This window comes from Callospermophilus lateralis, chromosome 5, assembly GCF_048772815.1.
Source record: "Callospermophilus lateralis isolate mCalLat2 chromosome 5, mCalLat2.hap1, whole genome shotgun sequence".
Classification (NCBI taxonomy): Eukaryota; Metazoa; Chordata; class Mammalia; order Rodentia; family Sciuridae; genus Callospermophilus; species Callospermophilus lateralis.
Window position 1 is genome coordinate 67461413 of NC_135309.1, and position 26847 is coordinate 67488259.

At 33.8% G+C, this 26847-nt stretch overlaps 1 protein-coding gene across 3 annotated transcripts in view; it reads right to left on the reverse strand.

The window, feature by feature from the left end:
- Nucleotides 1-441: 441 nt before the first annotated feature.
- The window catches only part of Rbm27 (RNA binding motif protein 27), a 77776-nt gene continuing 51370 nt past the window's right edge, over nucleotides 442-26847 (reverse strand). For all 3 annotated transcript variants that reach the window (XM_076856760.1, XM_076856761.1, XM_076856759.1), the window contains 10 exons: nucleotides 26384-26537; nucleotides 24812-25108; nucleotides 22259-22399; nucleotides 18006-18125; nucleotides 16586-16660; nucleotides 16290-16454; nucleotides 14202-14306; nucleotides 13899-14090; nucleotides 8530-8640; nucleotides 442-7039 (listed from right to left, as the gene is read on the reverse strand). In XM_076856760.1, coding sequence (XP_076712875.1) covers nucleotides 6956-7039; nucleotides 8530-8640; nucleotides 13899-14090; nucleotides 14202-14306; nucleotides 16290-16454; nucleotides 16586-16660; nucleotides 18006-18125; nucleotides 22259-22399; nucleotides 24812-25108; nucleotides 26384-26537 — 1444 coding nt within the window. In that variant the 3' untranslated portion in view covers nucleotides 442-6955. The remainder of the gene's footprint in view (nucleotides 7040-8529; nucleotides 8641-13898; nucleotides 14091-14201; nucleotides 14307-16289; nucleotides 16455-16585; nucleotides 16661-18005; nucleotides 18126-22258; nucleotides 22400-24811; nucleotides 25109-26383; nucleotides 26538-26847) is intronic.

Sequence of the window (26847 nt, forward strand, 5' to 3'; positions counted from 1 at the left end):
GGGGGAGTGGGGGGCAGTAGAAGAGAAAGCTGGTAAAAGGTGCCAAAGGCCATAGGAAGAATTAAGTTCTAGCGTCCTACCTCAAAGTAGGATGGCTATCACTCACAACAACATACTGTATATTTCATGAAGGACTAAAGAGGAGCTTGAAGCTTCCAAACATAAATGATAAGGAGATGGAAATGATAATTACCCTGTTCTGATGAGTACTCACTGTATACATATATAGAAATATCACATTTTACCCTCTATGTACAAGTATGTGCTAAAAATAAAATTTAAAATTTAAGAAACACAGTGGAAAAAAATCAATACAGAAGTTTAAAAAAATCATAGATTTTTTAAAAGAATAGGTAATTAATTTTATACAGGGCTTTATTGTATTTCTTATAAACTTACAGGGATACTTGGTTCAAAAAGTGTGAAAATTCAATGGCACAATATTAGAATATGCACAACTTTTTCATATAAATTAAAATTGGTTTATTTTGAATCATCAAAGGCTAAGGTGAACTCTAAAATAAGTACAATCCAACCCAAGTAACTTTTATTGATTTATAGACACTAAGTAGTAGTAGTTGTTGTATGGACTTCACAGGCATTTCTTTTGTGTGTATATACTTTCTGCAGTGAACTGAATTGCATAAAAAGTAGCACCAATGCACTAATATTCTACCTCCTTCCCAAGAGGACAAATAACAAAAGTACAAAATCTGTATGCAAGTTTAAAAGTCACACAGAAGTTTTTTTTAAAAAAAAAAAAACAAAAATAAAACACTCTTCAGGTTTAAGAAAGAGTATCAATTAATTAAGAAGTTAATGCGGGCTGAGGTTGTGGCTCAGAGGTAGAGCACTTGCCTACGATGCATAAGGCACTGGGTTCGATACTCAGTACCACATAAAAACAAAAATGAAGATACTGTGTCATACACTTATAACTAAAAACTAAATATTAAAAAAAAGAAGTTAATGTATGCCTTTTCATTTTGTAGGATCAACTTTAGACTCCAGACCACTTTTTCTGAGCAACAGAGTTATTTTATACTCAAAATAGTATTTATAATTTCACAGTGAAAAAGACAGTAATTTAAAAATTCAACCCATCCTGCAACTCATTTCCAAACTAAAACCTTGAAAGTCCAACAGTGGATACAGATAAGAATTTTAATCTAGAAGAATAAAACCCCAACTGTTTATTGGGTAGTAAGCCTAAATGTTGTATGGTAAACTTGTTTGGGGTGTGCTATATACTGGATTATAATATGAAACGTCTCATTGCAACTTGCTGTGAAGATTCAGTCACTGCTCTAAGACTAAATTCTGTCTTCTGGAGCCCCCTACAGGCTCTTAGGCCTGGTGGTACACACCTATAATTCCAGCAACTCAGGATGCTGAGGCAGGATTCCAAGTTTGAGGCCAAACTGGGCAACATTGCAAGACCCTCAGCAACTTAATCAGACCCTGTCTCAAAATGAATAATAAGGGCTGGGGTTACAGCTCTGTGGTAGAGAGCTTCCCTAGCATGAGTGAGGCACTGGGTTCGATCCTCAGTACCACATAAAATAAATAAATAAAGCAATTGTGTCCATCTACAACTAAAAAATATTCTTAAAATATTTTTTTTAAAAATGAATAAAACTGGTTGGAAATGTCGCTCAATGGTAAACAACTCTAGGTTCAATCATCAGTTAAAAAAAAAAAAAGCAGAACTCCATAAAGTGGTTAGAAAACTAACATAAAAAAAAATGAAGGCTTACTTTCATCCAAAACAAGCCATTAAGGTTGACTTTTCTTGCTCTTTCACCAAAAGGAAAGATAATTTAACATAAACACAGAAATAGCAATGTTTGTCATACTTAATGACTACCACAACCACCAAAACCCAAGTATATTGCAAATAATCAACAAAACACTAGTTTGACCTTAATTTCACCTGTATCAAGTCACCAAACTCACAATGCTGGAAAGGCTTAGTTAACCTAAGGTTGACTGCAGAAGAGGTAAGGGGCCAAAAGGTAGACAGATGATCCTACTGAAAGCAGATCTCTTCACAAAAGCAATTTAACATAAATGAAGACTAGTTCATAATACCATAGTAGTTTTTTTTGTTGTTGTTGTTTTGTTTTTTTGGTCAGTGATGGTTGGCCCTTTACGTAGGTCTTTGAGATTAAAAACAAGTCCAAAGTGCTGGGAAACGATATTGGCCAAATTATATTATTATATTGTGTATGTACAAAAATGTAACAACAAATCCCCATCACTGTGTACAACTACAATACACCAATTTAAAAACAGAAAAATTTAAAAATAACAAAAAGTACAAATGAGCCCATCTGCTCTACAGTATAATGTAGGTCCCATTTGGTCTCAGGCAACCTTGACTCTTACTCAATATTCCATGTTTCCGGGTATGATGGCACACTATACTCCCACTGATTCAGGAGGCTGAGGCAGGAGGACCATAAATACAAAGCCAGCCTCAAGCAACTTAGTGAGACATCTCAAAAAAATTAAAAATTTTGAAAAAGAAATGGAGATATGGCTCAGTGGTTGAGCACCCCTGAGTTCAATCCCTGGTACAAAAAAAAAAAAAATCCATGTTGATATATACAGTCATATCTGTTTACTGTTAACTAAATCCAGACTAGGTAATATGCTGGAGTTCAAAATGTGTCCTTGGCTTTAGCACAATTACCTCAAAAATCAGTAAAATCATCAATAAAATCAATAGTTTCTATTAAGGAAAGTGCCGTCTTAGTAATAATATTTGACTTGTCTTCTTTTTTTAATATTTATTTTTTGTTGTAACTGGACACAATACCTTTACTTACTTATTTATTTTTATGTGGTGCTGAGGATCAAACCCAGGGCCTCCCATGTGCTAGGCGAGCGCTAAACCTCTAAACCACAACCCCAGCCCCTTGACATGTTAAACAGATATAACTATATTCAGAACCTTGCTCCCTGCAAAAGGCCCCAGAATTTTATTATACATATACACAGGATAGGATCACTTAACAATCTATTCAAAACAAATGGCCACATAAAGCTTATTTGCCATTTACATAATACATACAATACAAATGAAATTTGTTTTTTGAAAATAATGAAATAAACTTTTTAATGTTTTCCTGAAAAGCTGAAAATTATAAATGTCCTTCCAAACAATACACTTAAGGAAAATTATAAAAAGAGCAATTTTTTAAATGAGAAAATAGGAACCTCTGTGAAATATTCCTCCTTCCCTTTCCCATCACCACCCGGTCCTCAGTGTGTAAGATCACTGCCTTCTCTAATTAATCCTTCCAAAATCTTCATCACATTTAGAACTTAAATATCTTTTAAGTCATCTCTTCTAGGTATTCTTTCTCTTTTTCCTGTACTACATAAGGAAAATGTCCTTCCTATTATTGGCATACAAAGTGAATATCTTCACAATAATATAACTGTTTTCATAATATTATTTGTGCTTTGTATCTGGGATATTAACATCTATCCATGACCAAAAAAAATATGGCTATCAATGGTCACTTACAAGGAGCACTTTAATAGACTTCTCTTTCATTCTCTAGACTACCCTGTTCAGGGAGTTGTTCTCCTGGACATTTAATAGCCAGTGACTCTGAACCCAAATTCATATTGAATAACATTCGTTCATATACTTGAACCCAACAGAAAGCACACATACATACCTACTGCTCACACTCTCTCTCATGAGCAAGCATACACACGCATATTCTTTCTTTCCAGAACAAGCCAGAATTACAGCTCTTTTGGTGATTGTTATAATTTTTGGAATGGTTCATAAATTTTCCAAATTCTTTTAAATTTGTAATACTTTCATTTTTTTCTTTTTTTCCCAATTGTGAACCATTCCATATTGCATCTTTATTGCAAAAGTCAACATGCTTCTTAGAAATTCAGATTGTAATCAATAAAACAAACATTACATATATGAATTTAAATGTATAAACAGTTAGAAATTCAACAATATCTCCTATTTTACTATTACACAAGTTCACAATTTTGTAAAAACTATAATACAGGCATACTATACATCAAGAGGAACCACTATTCCTTTTCACATGATTTTTTTCTTCTTTTTTTGAAATAATGATCCATCATAATGGACCTTTTTCACTTTAACAAGACTGTTTTCCAATTTATCATCTTAGCTGGTGACAATATTTTCCCAATATGGAGAAATTTTGTATTCCTTACGGTTACCTTTTTAGGCTTGGGCAGAAATCCAGTAACTCAACCTGACCTAGCCATATTGATGGCTTTTATTGCTGATCAACACATTAAGAAGAACAGCAGAATTTGCCTCTGATGCTGTATATTCTTTATGTAAATAAAGGTGTCAAGAAAAAAAAGTCACGGTAGTTATTTGCTTTTTAGAGAATTCTAAAAGTTGGAGAGGGGGTGCCGGTAAAAAAATTCCCAAAGGGGAATAAGTGTGTGTGATGTGTGTGTGTGTGTGTGTGTGTGTGTATTCAACTACTTAATACTAATCTTAAATTTTATAATATAATTAGTTCATGTTCTGAATTCATTTTTGAGAATCAAGCATGTTTTAGAATTCTTAGGACATTTTAATATTTTTTAGTTCTATTTAAGGTACACTGAAAATGAAGTCTTATAGAAAGGACCTCAAACCTTTTTTCATTAAACTATCTATCTGTTTTTTTCATTAAACTATCTATCTGTTCTTCACTTTAGCACCCTTCTCTTTCATCCCCTGCCCCCAGTAACTAAAAGTCAAAGAAATTCTCAACTCACTCTATAGTGAGAGTACAGTTAAGATGTCAACTTTGAAGTTAAAAAATCATATGAAAAGGAATCTCATTCTGTTGAACTGTCAGTCTACTGAAAATTTTCTTACAGCTCCATTAATTTACTGTAATTTTCAGTTTCCAAATACAAAAATACAACAATTCTTATTGAAATCTATACGCTGGTAGTTTTAGTACACAAAAGAAAAAAAAAAACCAAACAAATTATTTACAAAATTATACAGTTTAAGAAAAAACTTTGTACAAAAAATATATAAATCCTTTGTTCCCTCTATCACGTTTAAATTGTCAGGACTCAAAATATTCACCACAATGAATCTTTCAAAATATATACTGACTGAGCCACAGACATCAAGAAAATTTCATTAGAGATGATGGAGGAGTAAGGAGCAAGATTGCTTATTCTAGGTACCCCATTCTAATGTTCTCCTTCTTTTATAAGCTTATTTTAGCTTCAGTGTTATCAGAAATATAACAATAACCTAGAAAGAGGAAGTCCTTATTATGAAGGGAAAATTACACGAACTTATAAATGACCCTGGTTTGACACATCATTCCAGGAAAATATGTAGAAGGAAAAGGATGATCAGAACATGGGATTTAACTTTTTGAAGCTACGTAAATCTAGAGTCCTGAAGGTTTTAAATTTCTTAGTGAATAGTTTCTCTTTTCAGAAACAAATCTTTACCTCAGGAAACAAAATCCTTGATATAGTGATCACCAAGAACCTTCTGAAGCCAAAAGGTTTCAAATGTTCACACCACACACATATAAAAACACAGATGTGTATATCCTTGAAAAAGTAACATCCTATGTACATTAATCATTTTATTTCCCTAGGGGTCAATACAGTGTAGTGTTGCTCCTCTGCTTTTCCATCTAACATTTAGAACACAAGGACATAAATTTACATATATATTTTACTTAACAGATATACTATACAGTGTACAGTAAAAATGCACACAGTAAAGGAAGCTGTCTACTAAAGGATGCATATGTTCATGGATAGCAACAAGCTACAAAATTACGAAAATATAAGGTCATCTGATCAAAGTCAAGTTATGACTCCCATTTATTACTAGCATACCCACCAGCCTCCTACCCTACCCCCATCCTACCCCCAGTCACCTCACCATCATGGTTTAAATTTAGGAAAAGAATTTCAGACACATTTTAACCCTTTTGTCTAACTATAACTAAACTGAACCTTTAAGGGGTGGGGGGAGAAGCTGGTGACTCTCCCCTTTTATTTATCAAAATATCACTTATTTATCAAGGTGGTGTTTTAAAACTTTTTATTGGGGAATGACTCTTGATGGCCCAACTAAATCACTCATCTCAATAATGGGTAAGTCACACCTATGACTAAAAAGGCAACAGGAAGAAAACAGGGAACGAGAAAGGGTGAACAGGTGAAAGCCTTTTACATTTTGAGTTTTTAAAAAAAGGGATCAACTGAACCAGTTCACTAAATATCAAAGCAAAGATCAGCAGCAGGAAAAGTTTAGGAGTTATTAATATAAGGATAGAAATACCTCGTAGCTAGCTATCATTGCCTTGTAGCATTTGAGAACAGAGTTTGTTGTGATTTTCACTGAAATAGTACTACTGCACATAAAAACCCTGAAAAAACTGAGAGTGAATACAAATTGGGCTGCTCCACAGTAAAAAAATTAAATTTGCTTTTCTTCCAAGACAACTCTTGAAAGCAAAAGGGTATTTTAATTACCAAATATCTCCTACTGTCTGACGACCCATTCATAATAGCTGAGAGTTAAGAGATTCCAGGCGATTTTGACATTTAATGAAATTTTATCAGATTATAATCCAAAATAAAATTTCTGAACACCCTGTCATTTACATCATAATCCAACACCAATAGCAACAAAAACAGGTGGTGTGGAAAATAAGGCTCTAGAGATTATCCATGTCATTCCTGTGGATCTTCACAACTGCATAAAAGTCACTAGGCCTTTGGTGCTTTAATATCATGTACAATTATGAGATGTGTTTAAATAGCAAACTTGCTGTCCTTAAATCTACTGTGTTGAAAAGAAAAATAAAAAAAATTTTTTTTGGCTCATTGACTTCTTTAAATAATTTTAAAAAGTTGTTCTTCTAAACAATATTCCTAAAAATTATACAGCTTGCATCAGATTTCATCTTCGCCATGAACGAGACTCATATTCATCTTCATCTTCATCATCATCATCATGCAAGAACAAATCTGAGGTTTCTGTTTCCTGAAGAAAGAGAGGGTAAAATTCGCTTAAAACATTAAATACTTTTTAGGCCAATGGAGAAACAGGCTAGTATACAAAGCCCAGGCTATATTTACAAGTGATATACTCAAGAGTTATCTCTCAGGGCAAAAAACACCCAAAATTTTTTTGTTGTTGAACAGGCTGGTAACTCTATACTCTAAAAATTAGAGTATAGTATGATGTTTTGGTACATTCAAACATCATTTTTTTGTGTGCTAGGGACTGAACCCAGGGCTTCGTGCATGTGAGACAAGCACTCTACCAACTAAGTTGTATCCCAATCCCAAACATCATATATTGATCAACTCAGGGCACTCAGATTATCATCATCACAGAAGATCTTCTTTCTTTGTGATGACAACATTCAAAATGCTTTCTTCTAGCTATTTTGAATTGTATGACATTGTTAATTATAATCATTCTGTGTAATAGAACACAAGAACTTATTCTTCCTGTCTAGCTGTGACTTTATACTTGTTAACCAAGCTTTCTCCCTTTCCCCAAACACTTTTTAAAAGAATATAAAATCTCCTCTGCTAATTTTAATATATTTTCATTCTAATTATCATCAGGAAAATAAATACCTATGTGTGTGAATGGTAGAAAAAAATTTAAAAATATCTATGAGCAATGTCTCTGATAAATTAATTTTATTCCATTAACTTGAGGAAATAAATGGTCAAACTACTAAATTTTTCCTTTTATGTTTATCTAATTATTTGTAAGGAATAAATATATTACTCTCCCATGACACTTGATATTCCAAATCATATATGAGAATCTAAAATTTGACACAAAGTAGCCACAAACATTACTAAAATACTAAGACTTAGCTTTCTTTCTGTTGTGAGGATTTCTACTTCTGCTATTAAAATTACCCATGCAGTCAGAAGACACTTGATCAATTATAAATTCTTGACATCTTTTAAAGCCAAGATTATGATGAATCAGAAATAATTTGCAACACAGCTTAAGTGTTCACTTTAATAAACTAATTAGAAACACAACAGTAAACCAGGCACAGTGGCATATGCCTGTAATCCAGCAATTCGGGAGTCTGAGGCAGGAGGATCCCAAGTTTGAAGCAATCCTTAGCAATTTAGCAAGGCCCTGAGCATCTCAGTGAGACTCTGTTTCAAAATAAAAAAATAAAAAGGGCTGGGGATGTAGTTCAGTGATAAAGTGCCTCTGGCTTAAATCTCTCCATCACCAAACAAAAAGAAAAAAGTAAAGAAAAACCAATATTAATACAGCAAAATCAATTTTCTTGTATTTTAAGACTGATTATTATTTCTAAACTGATCTAACTAACAGCATGAAAAACACCATATGTGCACATGCATGTATGCGTATACGTGCGTGTGTGTGTGTATTTTTTAAAGTTGTACTATTTAGTGTGAGGAAAATATCTAATTGGGAAATGAGACGTGATCTAATTCAAGTCTTAATCATTCAATCATTGAATTTACCTCTTCCTTGACTTCTTCTTCCTCGGTCTCAGTGGATATAGATGGTACCTTGGGCTTGTGCCATGATATTTGTAGCCGACGGTCTTTGAACTTTGACCCTTGGTTTGCAGCCTAAAATATATTTTAGAAAAACATGTAATTTTGCGTCATATTTGTAATGATTTTGTCAAATTCTATATTATTTAGAAAGTATAATGATCTGGGGGAAAATCTGTTAAGGTGAGTCCACAATCTAGAAAGAAGGAAGTCCCTTTTATTTAGAACAATTTGTTCTGGTCTGTCTTGGACAGTCCACCATCTCTACATAAGTCAGTAAATTTTACCACTTATCACATTTGGGATGATGTATATAGTCGTTCTTCTATATAAGTCATGATGAGAATAATAAATATTCTTCTCTTGATTATTAACCTTTGATTTTGATGGGTACAAATTTAGATTCATACCTTAAAGTATCTAATTCTTTAAAAAGGTGAATCAAAGAGCCAGGCACAGTGGTGCATGCCTATAATCCTAGCTACTTAGGATTCTGAGGTAGGAGGATTGCAAATGCAAGGCCAGCCCGAGTAACATGTCTTAAAATAAAATTTTAAAAAGGGCCAAGGATATATAGCTCAGTGGTAGAGTGCTGGCCTAGCATATATAAGACTTTGGGTTCAATCCCCAGTACTGTAAAAAAGAATAAGAAAAGAAAAGGGAAAAAAAAGGAAACAGTCTAGCGTCCATTCACTTCACTGCAGGTCTTACAGCCTATTTACTATTTTTTAAATAATATTTATTTATTTGTTTGTTTGTTTGTTTTTATGTTGTGCTAAAGATTGAACCCAGTGCTTCACACATGCCAGGCAAGTATTCTGCCACTGAGCTACAGCCAGGGCCCCTTATTTACTTTTTAATAAAGCTCTTCCCATTTCCTCTTCTAAAGTGCTATTCAGTGACAAGTACTCCCTAGTCCATCTACCTATTCAATGAGCATTAATTAGACACATATGTCCTAACTAAAGGTAAAACTGCTCTGTTTCAAATGGGCTTCTTGGTACTAGTTTCTTAACATTTTTTTTTTCCTCAGCAAATTTCAGTGTGAAGGCAAAAGTTTCATTTTAAAGACAAAGTAACAGAGACAAGAGAAAAAGGATTCAAAGTTTCATGAAAGTGAGGGCTGGGGATGTGGCTCAAATAGTAATGCGCTTGCCTGGCACGCACGGGGCGCAGGGTTTGATCCTCAGCACCACATAAAACAAAATAAAGATGTTGTGTCCACCGAAAACTGAAAAATAAATATTTAAAAAATTATCTCTCTCTCTCTCTTTAAAAAAAAAAAAAAAAAAAAGAGAAGCTATGGGGAAAAGCAAACTGTATTTGAGAAATTTTATATTACAGAGGAAGTATTCAGGTGTCTCAAAATTGGGGAGGTAGGGGCTGGGGCTGTGCCTCAGTGGTAGCGCACTTGCTTAGCACATGTGAAGCACTGGGTTCAATTCTCAGCACTGCATACAAATAAGTAAAATAACAACTTAAAAAAAAGAAGAAACACTAAAAGCAGAAGTGAAAAAAATGTTAAAAGAATCAGCTAAAAAGTTAAAACATGTGTCTAACGAAGGGAAAATGAGAATGAAACAGGAGACTTGTAGTGGGTAAGTTAGTAGTCGTCTGAGTCTTCAAATTATGCATATGTATGAACTTTTATGTAAATAAAGAAAGAAATTTCCTAACAAGCTTGGCATAGTAGCACATGTCTATAATCCCATCACCTTTAGCAATTTAGTGGGGCCCTGCTTTAAAAAAAAAAAAAAAAAAAGACTGGAGATAGTAGTCCAGTGGTAAAGTGGCCCTGGGTTCAATTCCCAATACCAAAAAAGGTAGGTAGGTACATAGATACGATTCTTTCCTTTTTAACAAATCCTGACTTACATCAGCAATAACAACCACATGTGATTCTTAGCTCAGAGGCCAAACCATGATTAGTTTTATTCAGTCATGGTAACTCTGTTTCCCTCAAAGACATTAGTTTAGAAATGGGTATAAGACACTTCTGGCTAAGGAGCATGAAGGTACATCACTGGTTGGGAGTGATGGTGGCTGGCAACGTACGTAGAATACTTTCTGGAAAGGTTTTCTTCTCTTCACTACTTTAACAACTGGCATAAGAAAGGTAGTGTCCTTACTTTTCTGCCTTTGTGCATTCTTGTTAGAGGTTGTGTATGATGTTTGTTATTGCTGCAGTCACCCTAATACCATGAGGAAAAATACCCAAGATAACAGAAAGACCTTGTATAGTTAAGTTTCTGAATTAACCATTTCTCAAACTTCTGGGTATGAAGTTGTCATCCTCCTCCTCCCCCGCCCCTCTCAAGCCAGAGGGGAGGCAGGGGCAAACCTCCTTGTGTTAATGCAGGAATGTCTGGAAGCAAGTGGATTATGAGAACTATAACCTTACCAGTCCATCCTTCTTTAAATAGGCTGGTGGGGTGTGACTGGAATAGGTGGGTAAGTGGGGACATGCCTTAGAAAGGTGCCCAGAGGTCCTTATCTCTGTGCTTCCTTTTGGCCATGAGGGGAGGAGCTTCCCTCTCCTATGCCCTTCCCCCATCCTGTTCTACCTCAACATGGGCCTACTGCAATGGAGTCAGTCATCCATGGACTGAGACCTCTGATTCAGTGAACCAAAATAAATTTTTCCTCCACTAAGTTGTTCCTGTCAGGTACTCTGGTCACAGCAATGAAAAACTGACAAAAACACTCCCTGCCTCATGATTTCTTGAAAAGGAAGAAAATACATGTTTATATGTTCAAGTTATTTATCTGTCACTTGCAGTCAAATGTATTGAGAGAACCATGTATTACCTTTATAACCAGGAAAGGAAAAAAAAACAAAGTTCCATCATATAACACTGAGTATAATGGTTAAACCACACTACCACAATTCAACACTCTGCAAGTTAATTGATACATGCTACTTGAAAAATGCCAACATCAAGTCCAAATATTCCAAACACTTAGGAAAATAACTTCTTTTGTTGAAACCTGTCAAATGTCTCTTTAAACCAGAGATAATAAACTAATGTACCGTAGTTCTTGCCCTGTGCCCTTAAGTAAGCTTTATGACTTACAACTTTCAGCTGCTGAACAAACCTGCAATGTTAAAATACTTAATGGAATTCTTCATAAAGATCTTTAATAATCCTTAGATCTCTGTGAGGTAAAAAACATATAAGCAAAGATTCTCTTTATAAAAATTGTTTCTGAATTGATTTTGATATTTAAAATACATAAAATTTTTATATTTTTATATATTCCATGTTTTTAAAACAGATATTTAATATATAAAATAATTTGAGGTAAAAAGTCTGATTTTTAAAAATTTATATGTTTACTAAAAGTTAGAGATAGGGCCTCCAGAATTAGATTCTTACACTAGCTTGCCTATAACCCATCAGTTTTTTATATAGACTTGGTTATATATCTATATCTATATTCACATACATATGGTTCATCCTTTCACAATCACTAACAACAGCATAAAAATATTAAAAAGAAAAAAATCAAAAACTTGAATTCTGCTACCTATAACTAATAATTCAATGCACTTTTCATTTCAAGTTTATATGTAGTTTTGAATCTTTTTTTTTTTTTTTTAGTACTGGGGACTGAACCCAGGGGTACTTACTCTACCATTGAGGTACATCCTTTCCCTGTTATTTTCAAACAGGGACTCACTAAATTGCCCTCGCTGACCTCAAACCGGCAACCTTCCTGCCTTAGCCTCCTGAGTTACTGGGATTACTGAAGGTACCTAACCTTTTCTTAAAATAATAGTTAATCCCCAAATTTTCCCCATATTGGTCAACAGTCTTTTAGAACATGACTTTAGGGGCTGGATTTGTAGCTCAGTGGTAGAGTGCTTGCCTAGCACATGTGAGGCATTGGGTCGATCCTCAGCACCACATAAAAATAATTAAATAAAGGTATTGTGTCCATATACAACTAAAAAAGAAATTTAAAAAGAACATTTTTTTAAAAAATCTTTATTTTTATTTTGTTTATTTTTTGTGGTGCTGGGGACGAACCCAGGGCCTCATGCATGAGAGGCAAGCACTCTACCACTGAGCTACAACCCCAGCCCCAGAACACATTTTTATGACAAGCAAAATACTATTGAATAATTACATGGTTCCCATTTCACTAAGAGTGCTACAATGAGAATACTTAGGCACTATTTGTACATAACCACAATTCCCTTATGATAAATTCCTAAAAGTAGACTACTGGATAGAAGAACAAACTACAAGGGCCTCCAGAATTAGATTCTTACACTAGCTTGCCTATAACCCATCAGTTTTTCATATAGATATGGTTATATATCTATATCTATATTCACATACATATGGTTCATCCTTTCACAATCACTAAGAACAGCATAAAAATATTAAAAATATAGATTTCATCATCTTGGTCTTTGTGGGATATAAAAGACATTAAGAAGAGTTCATTTTAAGTATGCTAAATTTACTCACAATAACATCTGCACACTGTTCAAAGAAAGCATACTAAATTACCCAAGTAGCTAATCCGGGGGTATTTTCCTAGTACTCAGTATTGTCAGCTGACTCTCAAATCTGAACTCCCTTTATAATAGCCTATTGTTCTCCAAGAGTCAAGGTAAACAAAATTAATGAGCATCAAATTAATAAAAACACTTGGAGTGAAGCCTTGCCCTTCATGATTTGGCTCATCATCTTTAACACATTTATTTAAGATTAAATGAGAGCAATGTATAAAAATGTTCTAGCTCGATGAATATAGAATGAGTGGTTGGAAAGAGAATATACTCTGTATGTCAGAATAATAAAGACATCTGCCTGTAACAAATTTCTATTTGTATGTTTGCCTTAAAGGAAGTGGGTTGCCACATACAGAATATAACTAAACATGTCTACTGGCCTAATAAATTCTGTTTTTTTTTTTTTTTTTTTTTTTACCTCTATTCCAAATCAAGATATAGCTCAGTTGGAAGAGTGCTTGCCTCACATGCACAAGGCCCTGGGTTCAATCCCCAGTACTACAAACAAAAAAATTATTTTAATTATTGACTAGAATTATCTGATAAACCATGTAATAATCCAAGAACAAAAATCAAATGCAGCTTTGGAACAACTTGTCACCACACATGCATTTACATGGAATATTATGGAATTATAAAGCAAGATCTACTTTTTGACCTTCATATAAATTAGTAAGAATTTACTAATATGCATATTTTTACAACTAAAACTTCTAATGTATAAACATTGGTATTTGTACAGACTGTAGCAAAGAAAATGCTGAACACAGTGTTTTTACAGTTAGCATTTGCTACTTCAAAAACTTACTGAGAAATGTTGAAGTAATTCATCTTTTTCCTCCTCAATGAATCCCCTAACTGTTAGTGTTTTGGGGCGGTGGTCCACCACCATGTGATTTAGTGAGCCCCGCCCTCTTCCTCCACGGCCTCGGCCTCTTCCTCGACTTTGAGAGGACATGGTCTTTCCTCGACCCACAGGTAAAATACCTAATCGTGCAGCCTGAATAACAACAACAAAAAGTAGAATGTAACATACATTGTTAGACTAAACCTTCGAAAATAGAGGAAAAGCTAAATTTTGAGATGTTACATGTGGTGGGTTAAATCTTACCTCAACCTGTAACTGACTGAGTTTTTTCCGTAATTCTGTTGTGTCTTCTCCAGAGGATAACCTCTTATGAAGGTCTAGTTCAGTATCTAGTAACTCTTTCTGGGCCTGTGGAAAAATTAAGAGTAAAAAGGTATTTTTTAAGGTAACTTCCAAGATTTTATCAGAAAATTAAAGTTTCACAATGACACGTCTGCCTTTTGAGAAAATAAGTGAGAGGATGCCAAGAAACATGTGCTTTAAGGAAAGTAACTTTACAAACATAAAACTACAAAAGTGTAGTGAGCATAACGACAATAAATAGTAGAATAACAGCATAAGATGACCTACAATTTTGATCCTGGAACCAGTCACCTAAGAAGAGGGAGCTGAAATAATTTTCACATAATAATGCATCATAAATGAAACATAATGGGGCAAAGTAAATTAAATGGTAAGCATTTATTAACTATACAAATGTAATAGTTACAGAATTACTTTCTAACAGGAACTCCATAACTGTTGCCATTCTTTCTTGTATGAGATACAAAAAAAGTCTCCTCTTTAGGCGGCATGACTGTGAGAGAGATTTACCCTTCCATGCACTTTTCTTTTTTTTTTTTTTTATTAATTGCTGTAACTTTATTTTATTTTCATCCTTTAGAACAAAATGACTTTCTACAAAAAATAAATAGTTGCTAAAGTGTTTTGTTGTTGTTGTTCTAATCAGTTATACATGATAAGCAGTTTTTTATATTTTTCTTTTTTTTGGGGGGGGGTGGTAGTGGGGTACTGGGGATTTCAGCCAGGGGTGCTTTACTACTGAGTCACATCCCCATCCCTTTTTATTTTATTTATTATTTATTTGGTAATAAGGATTGCACCCAGGGGTGCTTAACCACTGAGTCACATCCCATCCCTTTTATCATGTGTTTTATTCTGAGACAGGGTCTTGCTAAGTTGCTGAGGGTCTCATTAAGTTGCTGCGGCTGGCCTTGAACTTATGAGCTTGTGATCCTCCTGTCTCAGCCTTCTGTGTTGGTGGGATTACAGGCATGTGCCACCATGCCCAGCCCTCCCATGCACTCATTGATTTTAAAACGTACATATGGTTGGGCATGATGGTTTGCACCTATAGTCCCAGCTAAATGGAGATTGACATTGGGAGGATCACTTGATCACGTTTTAAACTAACTACTATACGTCTAAAAAAAGAGTAAAGTATATTATATTCTTTCTAGAATTGGGGAATATCTCAATAAAAACATATTTTTTATTTTATAAAAGCAATCTTCACTATCACTTCATATTCCTACACTGACAGAGAACCATCATTTCAAATATACAATAATTACATTTTATGTATCTGACAAATTTATTCCTAGCTCTCAAAGGGTGGAAGTGATCTAAAATCCCACTAATGAAGTTGTGGTATAAGGGAACCTCTGCATAAAGCAAGTACTCTCCCAAGATATAGAAACAGATATGAAATAATAAAACTAGACTGAAAGAGATCTAGAACTTATTATTCTTTCTAATAGCATACCACATTTTTATTCCCATTAAGACCAATGATATCTTTTGACTATTAAAAGGGAATGTCTTTGGGGATGGAGATGTGACTCAACAGTAGAGCACTAGACTAGCATGTGCAAGGCCCTGGGTTCAATCCTTGGCACCACATAAAAATAAAATAAAGATATTACTAAAACAAGATATTTTAAAACGGGGTGGGGGTGGAAATGGCTTTATAGAAAATAGTTCTTTCCTTCGCCATTACTTGAGCAGTTTCCTTTTCATCAGCACAGAAGACAAAAAATTCAATTAAAAAATACGCATCTTTGGAGCTGGGAGTGTAGCTCAGTGGTAAAGCCCATGCTTGGCATATACAAGGCCCCAGGTTTAATCCCCAGCACCAAATGAAAACGAAACACACTTTTGTTCCAAAAGAGAATTATCACCTCTTCTCAAAAAGAGTACAAACAGCATCTATAGAACCACTGAAAAAAATATACTATCACTGTTTACCTGTCTCTATTAGGTTAGTAGCTATCTAAGGGTTTCACTGCACACTTTCAAAGTACCAAGAATGTGGTAAATGTAAATAGATACCTCTGTTTTTGTCTTTACTTTCGATGGTGTGGAGACTGCAGAAGAAGTTTTTAATTCATCTTTTAATTGTGAGATCTTTTCTCCAAGCTCTTTCAAAGTCTTCATTATATTTGCTCTTTCTTCTGGTTTCATGTTTTTGTTTTTTTCAAGCTTAGATATCAGCATCTACAAAATAAGCAGAAAAAGTAAAACTATTCTTTGTAAATTGCAATCTTAAAAACTCAGAAGTCTGGATATCTTTGTAAATCAATTCTAAACATTAATTCCAACAAGCAAATAATGAGTTCTTATCTTACCTTCTGACATTCTATTTGTTTTTCCAACATTTCTTGCCTCTTTTTCCTCATATCTTGTTGCAGCTTCATTGCTTCCTATATAAACAGGTTAAAAAAAAATTAGTAACAGATAACAAAATTTACCAATGATATATAATACTAATATACTCTCATTTCTTCTGAATTATTCCTAAGATTTTCTTTCTAATTAAAAAAGAATAGCTAAAACCAGGGACAAAATCGTGGAGTATATTTTCTCCAAAACTTTTTGTATAAGAGAATTCACATTTAAAATTTATAACTGCACTTTAAAAAAAATATATTTAAAATACTGGATACTGACTAGCTCTATGAGATTTACTAATTAAAATGATATGAATATCTTTAAAGAAAAACAAGAGCTATTTTCAACTTACCAATGTAATAAGCCAAATCCTTAATTTTGAAGTTCCAAATTTAATAAAAATGTGAGATGCAGTTATAGGTTAGAAATCACCAAAATCTATGGATTTTTTGCCAGAAAAATTTTGCTTTCACCCCTGAGAAGTCAATCTTTCTACTAAGACAGTACATATAAAAATCTACTTTATTTGGAAAAACCCTCTATGACTAGTTTAAATCAAAAATGACAATGAAACTCAGAACTGAATAATATGAATGACTACATATGTTCATAACTATATGAATACTAAATGTTATAGTTTATGTGAAATATTATCCAATAACAAAACCAAAAAGGATACAGAAAAGCAAATGCTGAAATAAAAATGTTTGCTTTTCACTAGGTGCTTTGGGCTAGAAGTGTTGCTCTGTGGTAGAACACTTGCTTAGCATGTATCAGGCCCTAGATTAGATCTCCAGCACTATAGAAAAAATAAAGAAAGTATGTGCTTTTTTCCACTGGAAAGAAAAAGAAACATGACAGAACAAGGGGCAGTGGTGCAAGCCTGTAATCCCAGTAACTTGTGAGGCTGAGGCAGGAGAATCCCAAATTCAAGGCTAGACTCAGCAACTTGTCAAAAACCTGTCTCAAATTAAAAAATAAAAAGGGCTGGGGATGTGGATTAGTGGTAAAGTGTCCTTGAATTCAATACCTGGTTCCCCGTCCCCCCCACCCCCGCAAAAAAAAAAAATTATATAAAATTTAAGACTGAGGGTATAGCTCAGCGGTAGAACATGTGCTTATTATTAACATATGTGAAGTCTTAGGTTCAATCTCCAGTGCCAAAAAACTAAAAAAGTTATTCCTTTTGTTTGATATGGCCACTGAAAGGCATTGTGAAACATTTTTTCTGTTTTGTTCATTCTTTTTCAGTTTTTGACTGCATGTTAAATGGAGAAGATATATGTTCTATAACATGAACTGGTTTAAAAGTATTAACATAACTTCTCAAAATTCAATAGGTCATTTCCTTTGCAAGACAAGAACTGAGATTGGTACCTGTTTTTTTTTAAGAACTTCTTGAACATCATGAGATTTAGACCCTGAACAAAGTTTTGAAGGTGTCTTTAAGTTTGAGGAGCTGTAAATCGTTTTTGGATGGCTTGGACTTGGAAATATCTAAAACAAAACAAAACAACACAAGAATATGATTAAATTAAACCTTACTGGTGCTTAAAATGAAGACTACATATAGTTCTAAATTTCTTAGGGGTTAATTTTTTTTTTTTTAAATATTTTAAATGCTTCATTTATAAAAGCTGGTTCTTTACACATGACTCCAATTGTCATTCAACATTATTAATTCTTAGCTACAACATTTTGTTTCTAAATGCAATCCCTTATTTTTCTTCAAGTTTTAACTAAGAAAAAGAAGAGCAGCTCACAACACCTAGAACCTGGCCTGCCTCTCAGATCTTAGAGCCCTTCTGTTAAACTCAATTTCACAGAATAGTAATAGCAGACAAAGCCACTGTTCTGACTGGGATGGATCAAGACAAAAATCAAAATCACTGCACAATTGGGACTGAATACAGATTAAAAACATTAATATTAGCCAAATCATAAAAATGACTATCCCTCTAATCATGCTCATAAAAATGATAGACACTTCTTTACCAACTATAGCTTTAGGTTCTAGTCTACCCTCTTTTCTTTCTTTTTTGTGATACTGGCTGGGGATTAAACTCAGGGCCTCACACATTAGGCAAGTGCTCTACTACTGAGTTACATCCCCAACCCTAACCTTCCCTTTCTTGGTATACTGTATTGAGATATCTAATCCTACTTTCTTTAAATCCTGCACCAAAACCACCTAAATACAGCCCAAATCTTAAAATACATCCTTTTAAAATCCATGGTTTCATTGTGTGTAACTTCCCCCACAGAATAATGAATTCAGCTTGTTTAAACAATGGTTCTGTTCCTGGCTGTCTTTGGCTGTATTATAATAAAGTTATTTTCCATAAGCAAAATGCCAAATAAGGACCCATATTTTCCAATAACTGGAAATCCTTCTAGAATCAAGTTATTTCAAATTATAATCTTAATATCAATTTAATAAAATAATATGTGCTTATAATAAAATATAAGTACTTGGCTCACAAATTTAACTTTGCAAATAACCAGGAGGTGTCCATCTTCGCTTTGCTGGTTTTGGTATTAGATTCCTTTCCTTTTCTAAATAGATGACTCTACAAGTACTCTCCCTTCTTTAAGGCACATACAGCTACAAAGGATACATTCTATATGGTTCAAGTCTTCCCTTTCATACTGCTCTTTTCTTTCCTTCTTTTTGATTTTTAATTAATTTTGAATATATAAGAGATGCAGAAAATAAAAGAGATTCATAGAAATTGTAACAACATATATCCAAATACAAAACTTCTCTCAATCTCTATAAGATTTAACAATCCTCAATATACAGGAAAATAATAAAACTATACAGGAAATTAACTATACAGGAAAGCCCCTTAGATACCACAGAGCTAACATTCACATTATTATTTTATTATTCAAATTAAAATGTCAACACCTACAATTTACTGAGTACTTATTATATGCTAATAACTTCTTGTGTACACTTTATCAACAACACAATTTTTAATTTCCATAGAAACTCAGCTTATTGAAAAAGAAGTTAATGTTTATGAACTGTCTATCATAGCCAGTAAAACAAATCAACTAAGGATTTGTCTTTAAAAAATCATTTTTTTTCTTTGTTTGTTTTTCATAATGGAATTTCGGACATTCAAGAGTAGAATTGTAGAAAACACTTGATATATCCATCACCAAGCAGCAATAAATAATGATCAGTACATAAAATAATCTTATTTTATTTATATCCCCAAATACTACATTCTTACCCAAAAACCTTACCACATCATCTGTAATATTTCAGTTATAGTTCTAAAAGAACTTCTTTCTTCTTCTTACATAACCAACCACAATACCATCATCACACTTAAAAGATAGCACTAATTCTTAAATATCCACATCTCCAGTGTATTATAATTTTCTAAACATTTTTGTCTCATAAACGGATGGACTAAAATCCAGATAGTACAATTCAGTATATTTCCTTTAATCTATATTTTCCCTCGCCATCTCTTTCTAGTTTTGCAAATTACTTGTTCAAGAAAACAAGGCACTTATCCTATAGTATTCCCTGTAGAATCCTGTAGGGATTCTGTAGAACGCTTTAATAAGTTCCTCTGTTCCCCAATTTTCTTTTAAATCAGCAGATAGGATCTAGAGCCTTGATGATATTTTTTCTCTTTTGACAATGTTCTGGTAATCTTCAACAATTTAGAGTTTAACAAAATATTCTATATCATCCATAACACCAGAATTTAAACAGCCATTTCTTCAAGGACCCACGTTTCTTTGAATGTTAAACGTGTTTAGACCTTTTCAGTGAAGAGAACTAAAAAACATTTTGGGGTTAAAGATAAAATATAACTATATATATCTATACTGATACTCCCAACTTAATAGCAGGCCTACAGTGTTGTTACTTAATCTCTCCTCTTTTCAACCATTCTGAAAAATCTCAGTTGTCAATGACATCAGCTAATTCCTCATTTGATTTATCCTACAATGCCCACAAGTTAGTTTCATAACACAGGTTGAGCATTCCTAATCTGAAAATCCAAAATCTTAAATGCTCCAAAAATCTGAAACATTTTTAAGCATCAAGATGATACCACAAGTGGAAATTCTAAAGTGTAAACAAGAAGTTATTAGCACATAATAAATACTCATGGAAATTGTTTCACACACAAAATTATTAAAAATATTGTATAAGACTAACTTTTAAGTTACAATAATCAGTTATATATGAAGCATAAATGAATTTCATATTTAGACCTGGGTAGATCGCATTAAATATATGTAAAGATTCCAAAATGTGGAGAAATTCAAAATTGAAAATTTGTCCCAAGCATTTTAGACAAAGACTCAACCTGTGCCAACATTGCCAACAACATGATTTTTAAAAAGAGCTTTTTAAAATTGCTTTTGGGGCCTTTTAAAATGCATGTACAACATTTTAAAGGAATTAGACTGTACTGATAGGCACTTGGGTTTTTTGCAATTACAAGGAACTTTCAATTAGTAGTAGCCTTGCACATATACCTGTTCATATTTTGGCTACCATATCTTTGGCAGAGATTCTGAGAAGGAAGATTACTAGTTTAAAACAAATGCACACAAAATTTTGCCAGATACTGCCAGATTTCATTTTATGAGAGTTGTATCATTTAGCATTTCTATTAGCATCTAAACTTCAGCTATAATTGGAATTATCCTGGTTATGAAGTGATTAATAAAGGGTCTAATTTTATCTTTTCCATATGGCTATTCAGTTATCCCAGTATCATTTATTAAAAAGTCCTTTCTTTTCTTCACTGATATGGGATATTTTGTTAGAATACAATAAATTCCAAGTTGCAAATGAGTCAATTTCTAGATTTTCTATTATTTGTCTATTCATATGCCAATACTAAATTGTTTTAGCTAAAGAGACTTTTTATAGTATTTTTTGGGATAGCCCTGTGTTCTTTTTCAGGGTTTCCCTGGTTCTCTTTCTAATAATCTCCATGCTAGAAATTTACTGTGTGTGTGTGTGTGTTGTATATATATATATATATATATATATATATATATATATATATTCCTAAAAGCAAAAAAAGCTACAAGACATTTCAAACTAAAATTTTTCTAGGAGTAGGGGTATATAGTTCAGTGGTAGAATACTTGCCCAGCAAGTATATGGAACCGAGTTCAATCCCCTTTTTTAAATTATGACGAATTCCCGTCACTATGCTTTTATTAATGAGGGAAAATGAATAAAGAAATAGACTATGAAAGATATCTACCTATTAGTAAGTACCTAAAATTCTCAGATTCCTACTTTTTTTTTGGCCATGAAGGGAATCAAACCCCTAGCATTCCAACATTGAGCAACATTCACAGCTCTCTCCTACTTAGCTTTAAATTGAAAAAAAATTAATTAGCAAATTTCTGTAATTATGGAAATTAGGAAGATATACCTTCCACATTAAGGTCAGCTGTCACACTTGCCTTGATTAAGGAAGTAAGATGTTACAAATCTAGATGATAATCAATTTGTTTAGGCATTTGGGATTTTTACAATTATAAGGAACTTACAATTAGTAGTAGCTTCTCTTTGTGTCACTGAATGACTCTAAATATATATGAAATTCACAGAAATATATATGAAATCCACACACCTGGCAATCTTCCCCAGCACCACCGGACTGATTCAACAAGTGTGACGCATCACTCTGGTTACCACTTGCATGTCCAAGACGATGTTTAACAGGAACTTTGTTAAGAACATATGCACCTGATGTTTGTGGTTTGCCCATCATCTGCATACACAAAACAAACACACATGTGGAAAACATTTAAAAACACACCTAAGAATGACATACATGTAAGATAGTGGTAACCTGGGAAAGAAGATAAGGAAATGAAAATGGGACAGTGTGTCAATTATCCATAGTTTTTATTTTTTGGAGATGGGTGAATATACAAATAATTATGTTACATTATGCACACATTTTGGATATCTAAAATGTTACAACAGCTGGATATGTAGATGAGTTGTAAAGTATGAACTTCTTAGCATTCATGAGGCTTCTGCCTTCAGTGCCAGCACAAAAAATAAATTAATTAAATATGTAACAATAAACTGCATACACATATATTTTTTAAAATGCTATAATTTTCATTGTTCTAATATATAATGCTTTGAGAAAGATGGTTTAAAATCACAGTAGCTTAGTATGAGTCCTGATGTAAAATGATGATCTCAAAAGGCAATCTTGAGGGCTGGGGTTGTGGCTCAGTGGTAGAGTGCTTGCCTAGCATATATGAGGCACTAAGTTAGATCCTCAGTACCACATAAAAATATAAATGAAAATAGTTTAAAAAAAAAAAAAAAGGCAATCTTGAGCTACATTAAAAAAACATGGTTGAGGGGCTAAGGATATAGCTCAGTTGGTAGAGTGCTTGCCCTGCATGCACAAGGCCCTGGGTTCAATCCCCAGCAAAACACACACAGACACACACACAGAACATGGTTGAATAATCATAGAGGGGATGGTATCACTCTTTTCTTCACTATTTATCCAACATCTAGGGTAAGTAAGTACTCAACTCTGGGCCCTAACGTGATGCAAGATACAGACAAAAATGAATGAAGGCTTAGATGCTACAAGACAGAGATTGATATATATATATAACACATATATAAATACATATAATATATACATACATAAACATATATATACTATAAATATATATAATATGTATACATATATACATATAGACACTATAAGGAATACCTTTTTGTCTTTAAACGCATTTAATATAAACATGAAAACACCTAAGTGGAGATTATCAATATTGTCAGCAACTAAATGATTCTAACACATGGTGTTTGTTCTTTCCTTCCTTTAACTATTCATTAAAATGTCTTCAAAAATAGGTACTGGGCATGGTGGTACATGCCTGTAATCCCAGTGGCTCAGGAGGCTGAGGCAGGAGGATCGCAGGTTCAAGGCCAGCCTCAGCAACTTAGTGAAACTACAAGCAACCTAGTAAGACCCTGTCTCAAAATAAAAAATAAAAAGGGCTGGGGATGTGGCTCAGCAGTTGAACCCCTAGGTTCAATCCCTGATGCCATGGGAAAAAAAAAAAGTACCAGGCCCTACTTAGTCACTGAATAAAATCACAGTTGGAGCTTCCATTCCAGCTTGAAATGGAATAGAATTTTTCTTTTCTTAAATTTATTCGTTTATTTTTGTAGTACTGGGATTGAATCCAGGACCCTGCACAGCCTACACAAGACTTCTACCACTGAATACAACTCCAGTCCCCAGGAATAGAATTTTCCTACATAAGAAAAAGTAGGTCAAATAGATACAGGGAGAATAAAATAAGTAAATCATCTTTAAATTTAGAGTTGTCCAGTGGTGGGCAGTTGTTAACACTTCAGTTCGCATATAAATCACTTAAAGAGTACTTTTTAGCCAGGTGTGGAGTTCATGCCTAGAATCCCAGTGGTGCACAAGCCTGAGACGAAAAAACTGCAAGTTCAAGGCCAGCCTGAACAACTTAGCAAAGCACCAAGCAAGTTAGTGAGAACCTCTCTCAAAATAAAAAATAAAAAGGGTTGAGGATATAACTCTGTGGTAAATTGCCCCTGGGTTAAATCCCCACTACCTCCAAAAGAGTACTTCTTGAAACATGTAAATTTGGAGGCCTCACATCTGAGATCAACTCTAGATTTGTCCTACAGGTGAGGCCAGAAGTATGCAGTGAGAACAAGGATAATAGCACTTTTCAAATTTTTTAGTGTACAATCACAATGGAGAGCTTGTTAAAACATGGATTCCTTGTCTTCACACTAAGATAGGATGGGTAAAGCCCAAGAATCTCCATTTCTACTAATCAGATGCTGCTGGTTTGCAAATCAAACCATGAATATGTCTAAGGTAAAAGACTCAAGAGCCAGTTGAAGATGGTGGCACACACCTGTAATCCCATATACTTGGGAGGCTGAGGTAGGAGGATTGCAAGTTCAAGTTAGCCTGGACAAATTGTCAAGATCATGTCTCAAAATAAAATAAAAAAAGGTTAGAGATGTAGCTCAGTGGTACAGTGCCCTAGTAACGTCAAAACAAACAAACAAACAAAAAACAACTCAAGGGACACAAATTGAGAAGTACTGGCCCACAGGTGGGGTCAGACCTCTAATTCCTACTGAACCAAATTACCTTCTGGATACCTCCGTGCACTGAAGAAGGAGGAGACTGGGGCACCAGCACCTGCTGTGGATGAAGGTGCTGTGGCAGGTGATGATGCTGCTGTGAGAGATGACTCAATGTTTGCTGTTGTTGCAGGAGAAGCTGTGTTGGGGACTGCAGTGCTGGTTGCTCGTTGTTTTCCCTATGCCACAGGACTCTAATAAATCGGTTGTTTAGAACTGCTTCTGTGCTAGAAATAGCCTTCCTGGCCTCCTCGTTGGTAAGGTATTGGATGAGGGCTGCTTCAGGATCACCCTTAAAAGCAACCTTTAAGAAAATAAATGGAAACAACATAAATTCCCAAGAATAGGGAATAGTTAAATAAATTATGAACCATTGCTATGAGCTGAATTATGTCCTCCCAAAATTGTATGTTGAAACCCTAACCTCCATAGACAGTCTTTTAGGAATTAACATTCAATGAGGTCATAAATTTGGGCCTTAATTGGATAGGTGGTTTTGTGTGAAGAGGGCCAGCTATATGTAAGCCAGGAAGAAAGCCCTCACAAGGAACCAAATCAGCCCAGCATCCATGTCAGTGATTTGCACCTACCTACTTTAAGGAATGTACATTTTCTTAAATGCCATAAAGAAATAATGATGTAGGAAAATTTTAACAAGAAAAAAAAAAAGAGGGATGTTTGGTATAATCACATTTTTTTGTGATTTTAAGTGTGTGAAGCATTTTTAAAAAGAGAATATGTGTTATGTATACTTCCATATAAATATAAACAGCATGTCTTTTCATCAAAAGATAAACAGTCATCACTGCCAAGCAGAAAGATTTGGTGATTTGTTTTTTCACTTGTGTTTAATATATATCCAATTATTTATACAACTGAACATCTACTACTTTTATACCCAAGAAAAAAAATATGTTTATATATTTCTCAAAAAGAACACTTTTTTTTTTCAGTATATTGAAATACCAAGTCTCCCAATACTATTTTCTTAAATTCAATTATATTTTGGCTTAATGATAACTAGCAACTATCAAATTGAAAGTTCAAATTAAACTTGTCTTTCTTTATGTGTTATAACACCCAACCACAAATTCAAATATCTAACAAGAACACAACAAAATAAAAAGGCTATAGCTTCTTTGGTCCTGGATAACATATTCTACTGCCTAAAATTCTCAACGTTAGAACCATCCTTAAACAATTAGTATTTCACCAAGATATATATATAAAAAAAAAAAAAAAAATCAGTCAACAGACAAGATTACAGGCTTAGAAATTACCAAAAATCTCAGTTACTAAGTTATAACACTAATATAGGGGAGAAAAAGTCATTTGTTAAGATATAGGACTATCTTTTTTAAGAGGGGTAGCAGAGAAAAAAATCAAATGAATTCACAAGAACAATTCAGCTTCACAATTCCACTATAAAGGTAGGTATACAGATACACAGTGTAAAGTTCATAGCACTTAAAAGAAATGATCATAATTACTACTGACTCATTTAAGCAAGGTGAGCTGATAGAACACTACCAAGACACACAGAATGTATGGATTCTGTTATTGACATAGCCACATTTACCTGGATATTAACAATAGTTCCAAATTTGCTGAAGTGTTCATTGAGCTTGGTAATGTTGTTCAATTCCTGAGGGATTTTCTTGACTTCTAATTTGGTGTTTGTATACTGATTCTTTCGCAAGAATCCTGGTTTACTCTGATTGTTATTCCCTTGCCTGAAACAAATATTAATAGATCCTCGTTAATTCTCCCACCTCATGCTTTCCCAAGAGGTAAATTAGCAAAGTAAGTAAAATTCCTATTTATTTAAAAGTGTTTTTGGAGAATGGGGATATAGCTCAGTTGGTAGCTTGCCTTGCAGGCACAAGACCCTGGGTTAAATCCCCAGCAAAAAAAAAAAAAAAAAATTGTTTTTTTAAGTTCTTAGCATTCTTCAGAAATTACTAAGCAATTCTCAAGCAATTCTCACATATTCCTTTTTTTTTTTTTCAGTTGTTGGACACAATACCTTTATTTCATTTATTT